The following is a 16585-nucleotide window of genomic DNA, read 5'->3' as shown; positions in this document are numbered from 1 at the left end:
CGCTCCATGTTGTCTGTGACTCGAGATATGCCTCGCGCGCGCTAGATTTGAATTTAGAAACTCAAACTCATAAAATATAAGGTTGTCAAGCTGTGTGATATTGTTAGTGCCGCGTTACGTTGTTGTAATTCTGTGATTAGTTGCTTTCAAATGAATTTATCGGATAATATTGTAATGTGCAAATATTAACTGTGAGTGAGTGTAAATATTATTGTGATGTTCACGGGATCTGCCTGGTGTGTTGGATTCTAATGTGTGGACTAAGGAGTGCTGACAAATCATTTTTTAAACGTAAGTGGATAATTAATAATAATTTATGTTATTTATACTTTAATAGAAAGTTAATGTGTTTTATGAAGGCTAGTATATCTGTATACACATTCAGACATTCTAAATCTTACTAATATTATGCGAAAGTTTGTGGGATTGTGTGTTTGTGTGTATGTTTGTTACTGAATCACGTCAAAACGATTGAAAGGATCGGGATGAAATTTGAAACAGGGATAGATTGTGGTCTGGAATAACACAATTTTAGGCTACTTTTTATCCCACGGGAACGCGGGTGAAGCTACTGGCAGAAGCTAGTTAATTCATATTGTTTAAAAATAGGCAATCAATCATTATTTAGTTCCTCCATAAAGTGCGGTACCTACTCTTTTCTTAGACAAATGGTCTATCTTTCCACACTTTTCTAAACCTTCGAACAATAACAAAATAAAAGACATTTGTAAAAAAAAGTCTGAGTGCTCCGGCCTCGGCCACATCTTCGCTTCTCTGTCCTGGCAGTAAGCGGGTTGGTGGCCAAACGCAGACATTCAACGCTAAAAAAAAATATTTATTTATTATAAAAATCTGCCTACACTCTCATGACAGGATTTTCCAATTCGACAGTGAGGCAACCTAGTGTAAAAAATGGCTGACAAACGTTACTAGCATGTCATTTGTTCTGTTCACATTTCCCGCTCGACAAAACATAGCTGCTATTTACCGATTTTCCCGACACACTTTCCTTACTTACTTCATCCCCATTCGTAAGTAAATAGCGTACTAATATGGATCATGTGAAGCAGTGATTTCCAGTACAGACCTATAGCATTTTCACCTTGTCAAACATCATCACCAGCTGGAAACATCGATGCGATATCAGCTTGGAACTTTCCTTAATGTCTTGATTGCCTGATGGACAGTCCGTCTTCTTAAGCGAAGTATATATGTACCAGTATTATTTTGTCGTCGTTGACTCAAATCCATTCACTGTCGAACAAAAGTAGCGTCGACAGCCTTAAAATATTAGTATAAGTTTTAATCACAATGATTAGAAAGTATATTAGGATCACATTCTGTTGTACAGAATGCAACCAGCACATCAAATTACCCCAAAACTGTCAAAAACCTGTAACAGATTTTCGACTTTATCACTAGAGTGTAAGATTGAAAATATTTCACAGATATTAGAGGTTGTTGTGTTGACTATTTGAACATTGCAATCGTGCATATTTGTGTCCATGTCTGCCTCCCACCTGACAAGCGCTGGCTGGTTATACGAGCCTACGTGCAATTACAGCTGAACAAGGCAATATCGCGGTCCTTGAACACGCGCCGCAGCGGCTCGAAGGATTTGCACTCAATTTGCATAACTTGACGCTATCGAGATACCGGCCGCGTGTTGCTTCTACTGTTCCAATACTTTACTTGCACTAGTATTGCCGCTAGTGTTGTTCTGTATAAAATAAGTCTTTATTGTTTACTTTCTAACGTAAAGAAATTGTTTAGGAATTACATTCCTGGTGTACCAAACCGAATACGAAACTGCTACCTATCTTTTAAGCTTTTATTATGCAAGCAAATATTTATTAATGACGAACTTAATAATCACATAACTAAGTAAATTCAATTTTAAGGCTGACATCTATACTTGATACACTTCTCCTATCAGAACTAATGTATCACAAAAAGTGATAAACTCATTACGATTGGTTCAGAGGCTTTAATGGATTTTGGAAATGGGCCGTAAATGACTATAAACAAACTTACAAACATAACTTCATAACATGCCTATTAGGTAGAGCTGGCTTGCTTTACATCGGATACAAATATGTTTTTATTAAGATTGATGTAACAGGTCTCCCAGAACAGTGACGGCGGGAGTCACGCGGTGTAGCAGCGCCTTGTTTAGCGGCAGATACTGCCAAACTCGTAGTGGTATGTAAATAATGACAGGTTGTTATGTCGGCTTTGGTAGAAATGTGATCAAAATATGCCTTTTATTGCGTTTTGCACGCGGCTCCGCCCGCGTGGGAGATCCTTACCTGCTAACTATAGCAAATTGGACAAATAACATCATCGATTTTCATTTGATTGATGGAGATGAGAAAATCTAAACATTCAACACACAACATCCATCTTTGGAGCTAATATCTTAGATGTTTAAAAAAGGAACCGTGAATAAAATTTTTACGATGAGAGTGGCATGCGAGTTTTTACAAACCTCTCTTAAATTTTAAAGAACCCCTAAGCTAGGATAGGTGACTCTTTACGACATTTTAATTTTCACCAAGTGATACCCAATAGTACAAGTAACGGGTTATTACATCTGTAGCTCGTAGTGACAACTCATATCGCGTATTTTTGAGTTCGTTCCGCAAAATTCGTTACTTGTAGCGCGTAGTTTGTTACTCTAGCGCGTCGTTCATACATCGTAGCGCATGTTCGTTGTACGTAGTTCACCGCTCATTTCTTAGTTCAAAGCTCGTAGCTCGTAGTGCGTAGTAAGCTGATCGTAACACGTAGCTCGTAGTTTGTAGCACGTCGTTCGTAGCTCGTAGTGCGTAGTAAGCTGATCGTAGCACGTAGCTCGTAGTTTGTAGCACGTCGTTCGTAGCTCGTAGTGCGTAGTAAGCTGATCGTAGCACGTAGCTCGTAGTTCGTAGCACGTCGTTCGTAGCTCGTAGTGCGTAGTAAGCTGATAGTAACACGTAGCTCGTAGTTTGTAGCACGTCGTTCGTAGCTCGTAGTGCGTAGTAAGCTGATCGTAGCACGTAGCTCGTAGTTTGTAGCACGTCGTTCGTAGCTCGTAGTGCGTAGTAAGCTGATCGTAGCACGTAGCTCGTAGTTTGTAGCACGTCGTTCGTAGCTCGTAGTGCGTAGTAAGCTGATAGTAACACGTAGCTCGTAGTTTGTAGCACGTCGTTCGTAGCTCGTAGTGCGTAGTAAGCTGATCGTAGCACGTAGCTCGTAGTTCGTAGCACGTCGTTCGTAGCTTGTAGCGCGTAGTTCGCTGATCGTAGCAGCGATTTCCCGCTATTAGTCTCGTAGGCGTGCAAACTGCAACTGGCGAATCTTAACACACATCTGTGGCGGCCTTAAATACAATACTCACTGCCTTAATTAGAGTCATTTAATAATAATCACATAACCCTGTCCTTAGCACATGCTTTCGAAAAAATCGTTACAAAGCGTAAATTATAAAAATTTTATCGTGTTTGGAAATATTACTTTCAATTCAACTTCATGTTTGCCACGAAGCACAAACAATAATTATGTACACAGAAATATACGTTTTACTTATACACAATACAACATACTGACTTTATACTGTCTAATTGAATGTGCAGTATATGTGCATGGGAACTAATGATTTTAAATATCTTACGTAACTTCAACGTTACACTTAAATTCCGTTCGTAGTATTAAATATTAGTGAGGATATTACATAGACTGCTTAGTTGTTACATCCATAAGTTGGCAGTAATGGGCCACCGACAGGCCGCGTGGGCTGGCCATCGGGGCTGGTAACTTGTAACATTGCTTATAACATTATGCCTCCAATTATGCACACAGACGCCGAGTCACTAAGTAAGGGATATCATTTCCACGGTAATACTTGCTCGAGATAAATGTACTTATGTTTGTACTTTCAATGTGTAGGTGCAAGTATATCAACATTCAAATAATGTTTAAGTCGCAGCTCTAGCGAAGCTAGGGTACCCAAGACTATATTAACCGTTTTGTATATCGGGGCAACCTTCGTAGGGCAAGATTTGAAAGATATGAAATCATTACTTTGGTCTGAATAATTTACGATTTTAACTTACTTGATATTTCACATATTTTGATAAATCCTTAGTATCTATACTTCCAGTAATGTGGAACAAAGTAGGTACTTACTAGATACCTAAAGAGGAAGATAACAGCCATTATTGTAAGTAATTACACCTCGACACTGTTTAGCTCCATAACACAACAAACCCTACAATTATGAGTGTGTATGTGATGGAATAAAAAATCAATAAGTCGACAGAGGGCGGCCTGAGAGCCGTGTAACGTGCTATATGCAGAGATAATGCCCTCTTGCCTACATTACGGACCAAAACGTGTGTTTTTATTGTATTTATTGTGATAATTATGCCGAGCGCACGTGGGAAGCACCCACGGCGATATGAATCACATTGTGCACAGATATGGGTATCTAATAAATAATATTGAGCAAAAACAACGACGGATTGATTAGTTGATAATGCGAGCCAGTAAATGTGTTAATGTTTTGTAATGAGCTGTTGTCTGCACTACATTACTTGTCACCGGGCTGACATCGACACTCGATACATTTGATTAACTCCGCCGAGTAGGCGACGCGGACGCAACAGATTGTCTGCGCGCTGTGGCGTACGAGAGCAATGTACGATGTACAAGTACTCTTATGGGACGACTCGATGACTAGTGGAATAATTTATTGTAACTACTGATGTCATCTTATTATTAACTCTAGGAAGTATGTGCAAAGTAAGTTATGCGTACTCGCTAAGTATTTACTTTTACTTGAGACGTTAAACTTTCTTTAAGTAGTCGGTTGCGTCCTGCCAACTGACGTGTCTAAAATAATTCCATTTCTCCGCCAGCGAAGCATAAAGTGCAAAATATTTGTTTAATTAAAATAGCTACAATGTACGGATTCGAAAGTGTTTGACTTTACTACAGCCACTAATATTAAGGCTGTGCTATAACTGTGCATTAAGTATCACTTTACTTACCTACCTACAGGTCATGTCACAGTTCCATTAGAAGGCCTGCGCTTGCGCAGCTTCGCCCACGCTAGCAAATTAATAATAATTATTGCGTAGATTTCTGCTTACAAGTAAGTAATACGTTAATAAATAATAAAGTAATTGAAAATAAATATGAATTTGTAGGATATGTTGTCAGTTCTCATTAGTATTTAATTTTATGTTAAAAATATTCAGATCTAAAATAAGTCGGACTACAACATACTACTAAGTACTACGTGTTTACCTTTACTGTGAGAAAGTATTTTCTCTATATTCATAATTTGTTGTCATTTGGACAGTACAACAGTATGGTAAAGTAAGAGTCGCAGGCGCAGTTGCAGGTCATCGCGATCCGCGCGGGAGTCGATGTCGCAGCACTGGCACTAATGAGCCCCGAACATGGCGTGTCAATGTTGCCACTGTGTACAATTATATCACTCGCGGTAAACTGATTTGTAAACACTTTTCTTGTCAACTGGTATTTTGTTAGGGTGACTAGGAATTTACGTTTTTAAAAGAAAAAAATATCTATTTCATGTAATTTGCGATATGGGCAGAAAGTAGAAGTTTCAAGTCAACGAATTAAATAAGATCATTATGTGTACAATCCAAGATTATACATTAAAAGACAATCAATTATAGTGATGTGTCTATGTTTGATATATGTAAACTCCGTCGTCCCCAAGAGAACACACCTCGCGCCGGTAATTGAGTCTCGCGCAGGATTGTTTCATAAATATTCCATATTGGCTCACAATCGCGCCGCTTATTCGGAACAACGAAAGCGTCAAGATACGATATTTGGTAAATAACACGGCCCTATTCTGTGCTCGGTAAAGTGCTTTAAGGAAATAACGACGAGGCCGCTGGGCCTTTTCGGGCAACAACTAAAATGTATTTATATTTATTGGTTCCTGGTTTTGGCCGGAGCTGCGTACGCGCAGGCCAGATTGCACCTATATGGCGCTTTCATTGATCTGCGATGGCGATGGCAAGTTATTTAAATAAATTACAGCATATTAAGACGAAGGCAAATTATTGTTGTTTCTCAATAACAATTTAACATAAACCAAACTCATGTCATATAATCTACATCTATGTAGAAAGGATATTAATGTCCAATCACAGATAGATTAAGATGTATCTACACAGCGATTAGAATTGATTAGAATAAATGATCACTTTTACTCAATTCCTACAAAAATAGTTGCAATGTTCGAATGAAGCGGGAATGTTTTGAACATTGTAAGTATTCGTGGCTTCATGAAAGCAATACAAAAAGTGTAGCGCATCGTTTTGGTGCGTTGCCAATTATTACGCGATTCCGCAGCCCTTGAGCGTTGAGGAAACAGTGAAACAAAACAGACATTGAAGAGTTCCTCCATTTCACTGTCCGGCGGCCGAGTATTTCTGTACAAGTCTTACAATCTTAATATCAATGCGAGACAAAATATTTGCTCTGTAAATGTATTTTTCTACCAAATTAACTGATAACCGCACACTCCTTTCTGTCGAGTTTATTTGCCAAATAGATAAGAAGTATTTTTATGAATCTCCGGCATTTTCCTAAGAGATTGCGTTGGTGCAAGATTTTCCACCGTAACGTAAATTAATCAGTAAGCCTACAAATACTGAGCAACAATATTTGTGTTATGGTTGACTAGCAGAGCCCACATTAGCCCACATGTCGTTCAAATAACTACTAATATGGTGTACGTTTTTGCTGTAGTAGGGCGTGGGCATCAGTTTTGGGCAACGCGTGTCTGCTAATGATGGACCGAGGCCTACCTCGGAGCTCCGTGGAGCATCACGTAGGAAGACATAAACTATAATGTTCTCTGTCAGCTTATCTGATAGGAGCCGCTTATGGATAATTGTAGCTGTTTAAATAATATTTGTAAGTCACCTTGTCATAGTTTGATGAGCTACTCCCACGCACACGCCCTGAGCCCTCAGAGCGCTGTTTGAACTTCTCCCACGACACGATGTGTTTGTTGTGTCTACAGCATTGTTAGCGCTAAGTAACTCGTTTAAGTAAAATGTTTAAATTGTCAATGAGTCCATAAAGTGGTCGGCAGGTATCCCACAGTGCTCATGTTCGCATTACTAAATGATGGAAACAGTTCGCATGGTGCTCGGTGGGCGGACACTGACAGCCGCAGCTCCGCAACAATGCTGCAGTCGAGTTTTCCCGCGTGGGCCGCCGCTGCCGCCACTGCCGCCAGCTATTTTTATTGCGAATTCACCGAATATTCACTGAATTGAACAACCGAGTGCTCGGAAATGAGTAGATAAACAATGGAACCGTAAATAGTTTTAGAGATAGTGTTAGATGTAAGATGTAACAGATAAAGTAGGTATAACGAGCGATCTCATTGGTACCGTTCAAAATTTACCGTCTTGCCCTAATATATTGTTATTGGAATTATTAAGCAAAAGTGCATTTGTGTAATTTCTGGGAATATATGTCGGCGCTACTGCAACGAAGATGAGCGATATTTATAACAGAACGAGAGATGTGGAGCGTGACATCAGCTGGTGATTACGTCGCGAACATTATCACTGTCAGCCGAGTGAGTGAGGCGAGTGAGTGAGGCAGACGAGGCTCCCTCACTACGTCACGTACAACAACAATGTCATACCTCCCTGCCGCCGACAGATGCGCTTTCTTCGCAGGCTGCTGCACTGCAACCTATTAATGAGCGTTCATGTCCTTTCTTGCTCTGCAAGTTAACATTTTGATTGACGTAGGATTTAATTTACTATTCATGACCAAATAAACGTCAATATATATTAAACATAATGAAATTCGTTGATAGTAAAATTGAGCTACAGTCATGACTGTTACCCCTTCGGAGTCTTATTTCTATTAGTCACTGTCTCACTGTTGACGTTTTATCAGTCGCGCATGCTTCCAATAAAAGATATTTGATGAAGTATCGTATTGCTGCAATATATCACAATAAAAGACAATGGTCTCAATATAATCAATGGGTATAATCGCCGATGATCGTGTCAGCTCGCATTACTCGGCACAGTCGGCACATTTGTCACCAGTGGTTGGAGTGGGTTCGGGGACCGATGGGCTAATGTACCCGGCCGGTGTGGGCGCCGCTGACACGCCGATCAATAACACGCACTGCTATAATTGGCAGCATTCAATGAAGCATTGTCGACATCTCGTCACACATCTCATGTGGGACGGAATCCGTCGCAACTCATTTTTTTACTGAGTTGCATACAAACTAATTATGTGTAGGTACCTAGACACCATATGCTACATGTTTATTAAATTACTAGTTAGGTGGTACCCGGTAGGTAAAAAAGAAAGAATAGGTATATGCTGCTAAAGTACGTAGTTAGACTAAATAATTATAGCGGTTTTGCAAAGACGAATCATAGTCAACAATAGGTAGGAAACTGATTTGCAAATTATAATTTTCACAGACTCACATACCAAATTATTTTCGAAAATGACACTTCGAGAACTGCACTGAATGCTCTACCGTATGCCTCCAATTCCGAACCCAGCTCAATCGGAAAATGACATATTTGTGTGATCTGCAGATTTCCTTTTAAGGGGAAAACATCAAATATGCGTACCCAAAACTTTAAAATTGAATATGTTTAATAAGTCCGCTATACCATCGCCATTGATTATGTTAAACAACTTTTCAAATAATAAACAAGTATTTCTTTACAGTAAATGATCCTCACTTCCTGCGATCTCTAGTTTATTTTGGTTTGGTTTCTCATATAAGTAGTTTAGTCAGATGGGAAATACAAAGACCATTTTAATTTGGGTTTATTCGTCAACAGGGATTTCTCCCATTGTATTTTCCATCTTTCCATCTTCCGTTGACGTCGTTAGAATTTCCTTATACGTAGGAATCTTGCTTTTTGTTAGAATTCGTGAAATGTAGGTCGCGGTGCCTGGCTGGTTTGGATCAGATCTGACTTCATCTGCCTGGCTGTATACTTGACTAGACATAATGTTACAAAAGGTATCTGTGCAAGTGTAGTGTGCCAGTGCCAGTGCGCAGTGAAATCATAGCGGGGGTGTAGCGGCGGCACGCCTTGCGCATGCGCAGTGAAAGGCCTACACTCGCCTGTTACGTAGTGCATGTTTAGTTTAGATAGAGTTTTTATTTTTATAATGTAATCACGATGCACTGAGATTTATGTGCATAACGTAACGTTACGCCTTTTTGAAAAAAAAAACAACTCAAACAGGACTCACACTGCCTGTGTCACAGTCTCTAATCAAACTTAAACCCCTTAATTGGTAAGTTGGCAGTCTCGCTAGCAGCCAACCAACTAACGAGGTAGTTACTTAAGACTGTGGTGTTTGTCCTACATATATCGCCCCAACTTATTACTATCTACATACAAAATAATCATTTGTTTAATTACCATCAGCATTAATTCTCCGTGCGTTGTTATCGCGAGAGAAAGATAACAAGTGTCCACATGATGAGTTCCTGCTCTCATTTTCCTTATATACTTATACAAGCGTGAGATTATTCTCATTAATATTTATACGGTTAATTAAAGTAATCGACACCTGAATGTGAGCTAACTCCTACTGATGTATGTGGGCCAGTTTGTGAACAGAAGGCGACTATCTCTGTGCGTTACACTGCACTCACACTCAAAACTACTTCGAATAATATATTCTAATGGCCTGTTGCACAATGCTTAATAATAATAATTAGTTTGTTTCTAATCAGGGAGGCACTTAGTCGGGGTAGGACTGTTTTAAACTACTCCACAGTCGACCCCACGGTTGGCGCAGTGCCTGCGCAACCGGCAGTCGTGCGGGTTCGATTTCCGCTCGGAACTATTCTTTGTGTAATCCACAGATTGTTGTTTCGGGTCTATGTGTCATGTGTTTGTGAAATTGTATGTTTGTTAAACGCACCCATGACACAGGAGAAAATTCCAGTGGGGGCAACGTTTAAAGAAAGGTTTAAACTGAGTCTAGTCTCTGCACCTATCTTAAAAAAACCTGACGCCATATTTCACACATTTCGCATGGAAGATATTATTATGTCAAATTATCCGGTGTCGGTCGGTTTGGAACAGAAACAGGTCTTTAGGATATTTTATTCTTAATAATTTGGACTACATTACCATCTAATAATAACTCTCTGGTACAGTAGGTAGTTACTGAAAAAATGTTTTTTTAACGAGTTATTGTTCTTTTACAACAGCGTAGTTTAAAATAAATTAATGAATGAATGTATACACATAGGCACCGAATTGATATAATTAGGTATTTGATAATTTCTATACATGGTGCTACTGGTATATTATGAATTGTTTATTTGGTAATATACGTCAGAGTCATATCCGACGTATAGTACTATTTAATTAACAAAATAATGATTAACATTACGTCAATGCAAAAATATATCCTCAAAGACTTGATTAATCATTATTTTGTATTTAGAGTAAAGACTTATAAGGAATATGCGCTGTGTTACAATATACGTATCTACATAATTTGTAGAGTGTACTCACTGAATATTTATCGACAATAAACAGCAATAAAAAGTGTATCCGAGCTTCCAATGAAATAATATTTATTTCGTATTTTGGTGGAATCTCAGGATTGGACAGCGAATAGCTGAGAGCTTGAAATTGTGCCAATCATAGCAATCGCGGCCATTAAGTAGGAACGTTATTTAAAACGTATATTATTTGAAAAAAAAAGGAAGCTATTTGCTCAATGTATTACGAGAAAATGTATTACGACACAATTATTTATTTTTACAGGTAGCATGTTCAGTGTTTGAGAAGTAATGGCTTCAATATAACTACATTAATGGCCAAACATTCAATAAATTATGTAATAACCCAGTAATACAATAACAATGAACACTTCGAGACGAATGCTCGTAAAATGTAATGAGAATAGAAAGCCTCGTTACTGTGGACGCTGGACGAGTGGACGCTGCTAGCTACGTTACACGTTACAAGTGACATCGACAAATATTCACGTCGCCACGCCAAATATATTTCAGTAAAGAATTTTAGCGCTATTGCTGAAACTGACGCACTCTTCACGTAATCACACAAATATTAGACATACCGACTTGTTTGTGTAGTGCTTTTTATAAGTGAGTCTTTGGTCAAAAGCTTATGGACTTGATTTATTAGAAATGCCCTTAAAGTTATAGTCCTGCTGAATTCATAAAAGTTGTAACTTTGACTCAGATATGTTCTAATAAATATTTTCCAGTATTATATCAAAATGTGTTTATGTTTTTACATTAATTTGAAATACTTAGTTTATATTGTGGTGTAAATCGAAAACTTTCAATAAAATAATAGCCCAGTTTTGATAAACACAGCACATTACTCTCACTCACACATTGCTGTAAAACTGAGTAATGTGAACATCGCGTTACATCTGACACATGTTAGAGATTTATTGATTCGACGAGATGGAAATATCGCGCGTGTGCTAATTACCTCATTATACATTTAAAATTCAGTACGACTCAATACAGTACGGACGTTTGTCAGCTGTACAATGCTGGTTGCCTACACGATGGGAGTGTGTCAGTATCTGGACAGCCCAGACATGATGTGGCCGCCAGGGCCGCGCGGGACATTCCTGGAAGAGAATACCATATATGGCAGCTAGTCGCTGTCAGGTAATGCATCCTCGATCAGTGAGCGATTATAACGCAACGGAAGCGGCTGAAATTAGCAGCGCGCGCGCATCGGGCGGACGGGGCCGGTGCCAGCCGGGCCGCGCCGAAACTAAATACCCAAAAGCGTTTGTGATCGCGCGAGCGGTTGCCAAATATGGCACGAATCTCGGGTTTCGCGAGGCGCGCGCGCCGCGTCGCTGGCACACCACCAGCCACTGCAAAAACGCTCTCTGTTCCCGTCTAAAAACACGTAAAAAACGTTTTTATTTCTGTAGCGAGCGGCCTCTAAATTTAGGCCGTATGGAAACCGAAAGTAATACGAGCGATTTTGGTTGGGGCCGCGTTGTCTGTATTTAGATTAGAGCGAGCGGCGCGGCGCGGGCGCAGTGGCGCGACTCGCGACTCGGGAGTAGCGGCGCGCGACTCGCGACGCGACCTCCGCAGCACCGCGACACCGCGCACCGCGCGCCGCCCTGCGCCGGCGACTGCATTGTGTGAGCCCACTGTGATACAACATGCGCACGCGCTGAAAGTTTATCAATGAAAAGTTTCGTGTTATAAGTGATACAATAAAAAGGATTTGGATGTCACAAATGTTACCCGAAGGCGGAGGTGAATACATACATTAATATTTTCTATACATTTACTTGGAAATAAAATTTTACTTTAAGACGTGAAGCAATCCAATAATATTTATTAATTTAAAAACTTTAAGAAGCCGTTTGCAAAGTTAAATATTATTTCCAAACCAAGTAAATTATTTATTAACTATGTTTTTCTTTAAACTAAATTGTTTTATTTAAATTCGTATTCATAAAATAAACAACATAATCCAGTAAATTAAAAAACAAATAAGTGAAGTGTATTGGTTAGTAAAGGAGTATTTGTGTTGTTATCAACGGAACCTGTGTCTGTGGTGTAAAGTAACCTAGTGCCATCATTATCTAAGTAGGCGGCCGCGGTGTTTACCAAGCAGTGCGGGGTGCGTGTGCGCAGCTATCAGCCGCGCCGCGTTATCAGCCGCGATACGCGCGACTCTTATTGATTCTCTACTACACTGCGTTATCACTGCTCACTGTTAACTGCTGCCACTCTATTCTCCCACGTTAGTTGTGTATCTAGCTAATGTTAAAGTTAATTGTATTTTATAAATTAACACATTAAAATTATTTAACACTGAAAATTATCAATAATTTAACAATAATCAATAATTTATATTATTGATTAATTAATACGAATACTCGGTAAATATTTATTTTGTTCAATATCTAACAACACTATTAACTTTTACCGTTACTTATTCTATAGAATAACTTTGAATATTTATTTAAATAATCGGTCTAAGTCAAAACGTATACGTAGATACGATCTAGTGCCAATTAGTTTTGAGTTAGGAGCATGTAAATGTCAAGTAAGCATAAATCAATTTAAATTATAATAAGATAGTTAATAGTGATCCAACAAGACAACGGACGAGAACAAGTATATGAATACTTCATATTGAGTAGCTTTCTTCTGACACTCTTTGTCAGTTGTGCAAGTTGTTAATTACTTCAATCCAAGTATTCTATGTAATCTAGTTACATAAGAGTCTAATTTATGATGAATGTTGTCTCTGTATCCAATACCTTTGAATAGACGGTCAATAATTATCTCTAGAATTGTAAAGTGTACGTAAACCTCAAAAGAGAAATGTCTACTTACATCAGATGTGACATTCTCCTCCATTGAGATCCGTGTCGAATTTGTCATGCCTGTTATCTGTGTCATGTGTGCAGATCCAATCAGTCGGTGTGTGCTAGTAGTTACCGCGGCGCCGCGCGTGTGGCCCGTGCCTTATAGGGCCGGTGTCAAACTGTCAAATTGTCTCACTCCCGTACTCTGTACATAGACAGCGTGCCTTGCACCGTTGTGTCAACAAACAGATCGAGGTAGCTTCTGTTATCACTTGCACAGTTTCGGCGACACCGAGGTTGTTTGCCATTATTTCAGCACTTGGCTGCAAGTGTGTGTGTGTGTGTGTTTCGGTTTTGAAAGTGGGTTGACTAACATTGCTGTTGAAATCTCCACTGAAATGTTAAATTGGTGAGCTGTGCTGGCTGTTTCTGTCTACCAAACGTTGGTAATACCTGTTACTGTTACCTATATACATTGTTATATATGTTGATATAATAAGTATTTATTTAGTTAACTTTGCGCTAATAACAATTCATTATACCCAATAAAACACATCCAATTTTATAGCTCATATACATAACAAGAAAGCCTAATATCTAATGATTCCACTAAAAGCTTAATCTGCGGCCTCCGATATGGTAGCGGCCATAAACTGCCGGCTGTCGGATAGTTAATATTGTTATGTAAAACAATAACTCCATAGCGGTACGTTTCGGTGGAGTCCGCAATTCGTTACCAAAACGGTGATAAATATAAGTCGGCAGTGTCCGCCGCCTCCTCGATATGATTCATGCGTACACTTTGCTTTACCCTACAAGGCAGCTATTAGCATTCCCTTTATGCCGATCTCAAATTAATAGCTAGTTGTTAACCCGCAGCTTCGCTCGGATTTCGGAAATATAATAAAGATGACCACACGTAGGTACGCGGCCGCGGTTGTTTAAATCAAACCGCATTCTTTGTTATTGGTGACGTCACTGTTTCGTAGAACATGTGGGTACAAGGTACTGCGATCTGTTGTTTCATCTTTTCCTTCATTTGTGACCTTAGACGGACAATAATATTGTACCTACAAACCTAAGGAGTTTATGAAATGACTAACTAATTGAAGTCAACTTTATAGTCTAAATTGTTTGAAATTAGATAGTAAAGCGATTTGCAATAATGAACAAATCAAGAATCAATGTAAACAATGCACTTAACTTCAATGTAAAACTCAATTCAAGGATTTCTTTACATGTGCTAAAATACAGCTGGAGTGGTTTTCAGGAATCGTTTTGTAAACAGGTAGAGAAACAGTATCTTAACAGCAAAAATGATTAAAAAGTGCGATGAGAAAGGAAAAAGTAAAAGTGTAAAACATTGTAAAGAAAACATTCGCGACGTATCACGATGGTGTTTCTGTTTCCAGTCCACCATTACAAACATCGTAATTAACTTTTGGCAGAAGACGAGTATGTTAGCGCCAGTGGCGGTGGCTCATTCAACAGAGACAGGTGGCTCCGTACCCATCACCATCACATGGGCACAAGTTGACACGTGACATGTTACAGAAGACGGCGTTATTCGTAGTATATTTGTGTAAAACAATGCCAAGAACCTGTAATCATGTAATCGTGGACAATGAACCGCTGGTGTAGCAGCGAGTCCACATGGCTTGACATGTAACATGCAGCGTGGACGTACGAGTGGCGTGACGTCACGCTGGCTCGCCGCCAGATACGTAACGTCCGAGTAAACACTCCGTGCGATGTACGGGAACCGATGACTCAGGACAGATCCAATTGATCCAATACAGTTGTACTGTTAAGCTAATATACTTACACTTCCAATGTTTATAAAGAACATTCCCCTTTACTTAATTTAAACTTAAAAATCAGTTTATTTCTGCTCAGTAGTCTCGTAACTTGAGGCTAGAATAAAACGATACTCATTACATTTGTCGGGGTAACTCGACTAGTTTCAAGTCACGTTAGGGGCTCACATTCATGATCAGAATTACTGTTGCTTACATTGTTGACTTACACACACAAAGTTGTGGGTGCAGTTAGTTATTTCAATAATTACTTTTAGTTACTTTTAATTCAACTCTTTCATGTATCTACCTAACAATAAACTTATTTGAATAAAGTTGTAATCAGGTTAAGTACATGCATCGGTACATTCATTATTTCCTCGTGAATATTGTCCATTGAATTGGTATAGGTACTCGTATATCTGCCTATTTAATTTTATAGTAATGACGTAAATATTTACATTAATTACACTTTTTGGTTCGGTACCTAAATGAAGAAATACTGAATGAAAATTCATTGAAGTCAGCCTGACTGACTGACTGTTGACTGAGTCACCTCGGGTCACGTTATGAACCTACTCGTTATACCTACTCGTTTAGTTAATGATTTGTTTATTTTATCCTCAAACAATACAAACAGTAGTAACGACTAAACTAGCTTTTATTCATTTAAAAAACGTTGTACGCAGTACTTAATTAATACTGTTAATTTCTGTTAAAAATCAGGTAAAGTTACTTATTGAGCAATAGCAGATACTGATTTTAATGAGACGTCTGCTATATAGGCGGGAGTAGGCGTTAGCTTAATGTTCGACGCGGGCCACTCGTGGAAGGAAAGCAGCCTCCCAGGGCCGCTATCGTAGCGGGACCTGCCAGTAGGTCGAAGGGTGTGATGTTCCGGGTTACGGTCACAGGTAGTGGAGGAACACCGCGGTAGCCGGGAAGAGTCCCGCACGCCTCCGTCTTCCCTATGACGTGGGAAGTCTATGAGGATTTCCATCGCGATACAAAATAATATTGATTTGAATAAGATACTATCGTTCCATATTTTTTATGTAAATTTTGACACTTTAGGTCTTGGAGCTTTTGCCAAAATTATATATCTCTCGTAGCAGTCGTAGCCTAGTTGTAGCCAAACGCTGACAGTTTAAACTATTTACTGAAAAAAATAACTGGTGAGCCTATTGCCATATTATCATCATCAGCCTGTTCTCGTCCACTGCTGGACATAGGCCTCTCCAATGGCACGCCACTGAGCTCGATCTTCAACTCTACGCATCCAACCACTACCAGCCACCTTGCGGACATCGTCACTCCACCTAGCTGGAGGTCGCCCTACACTACGCTTGCCTATAGGTACCGGGCACATTTCCATTTAATAAATATGTGTTTCTTACTAAAATGAA

At 39.3% G+C, this 16585-nt stretch overlaps 1 protein-coding gene across 4 annotated transcripts in view; it reads left to right on the top strand.

The window, feature by feature from the left end:
* The first annotated feature begins 127 nt into the window (after positions 1–127).
* Positions 128–16585, top strand: part of LOC118278079 (uncharacterized) — a 24624-nt gene continuing 8166 nt past the window's right edge. For 2 of the 4 annotated variants that reach the window (XM_050700184.1, XM_050700183.1), the window contains exon 1: positions 128–291. In XM_050700184.1, the coding sequence (XP_050556141.1) occupies positions 252–291 (40 nt within the window). In that variant the 5' untranslated portion in view covers positions 128–251. Of the gene's footprint in view, positions 292–11768; positions 12320–16585 lie in introns of those variants that run through there. The other 2 variants (XM_050700187.1, XM_050700186.1) reach the window with 2 other exon arrangements.

Source organism: Spodoptera frugiperda, chromosome 18 (genome assembly GCF_023101765.2).
Source record: "Spodoptera frugiperda isolate SF20-4 chromosome 18, AGI-APGP_CSIRO_Sfru_2.0, whole genome shotgun sequence".
Taxonomy (NCBI): domain Eukaryota; kingdom Metazoa; phylum Arthropoda; class Insecta; order Lepidoptera; family Noctuidae; genus Spodoptera; species Spodoptera frugiperda.
The sequence above is the reverse complement of the archived record's forward strand: the minus strand, read 5'-3'. Positions and strand labels throughout refer to the sequence as shown.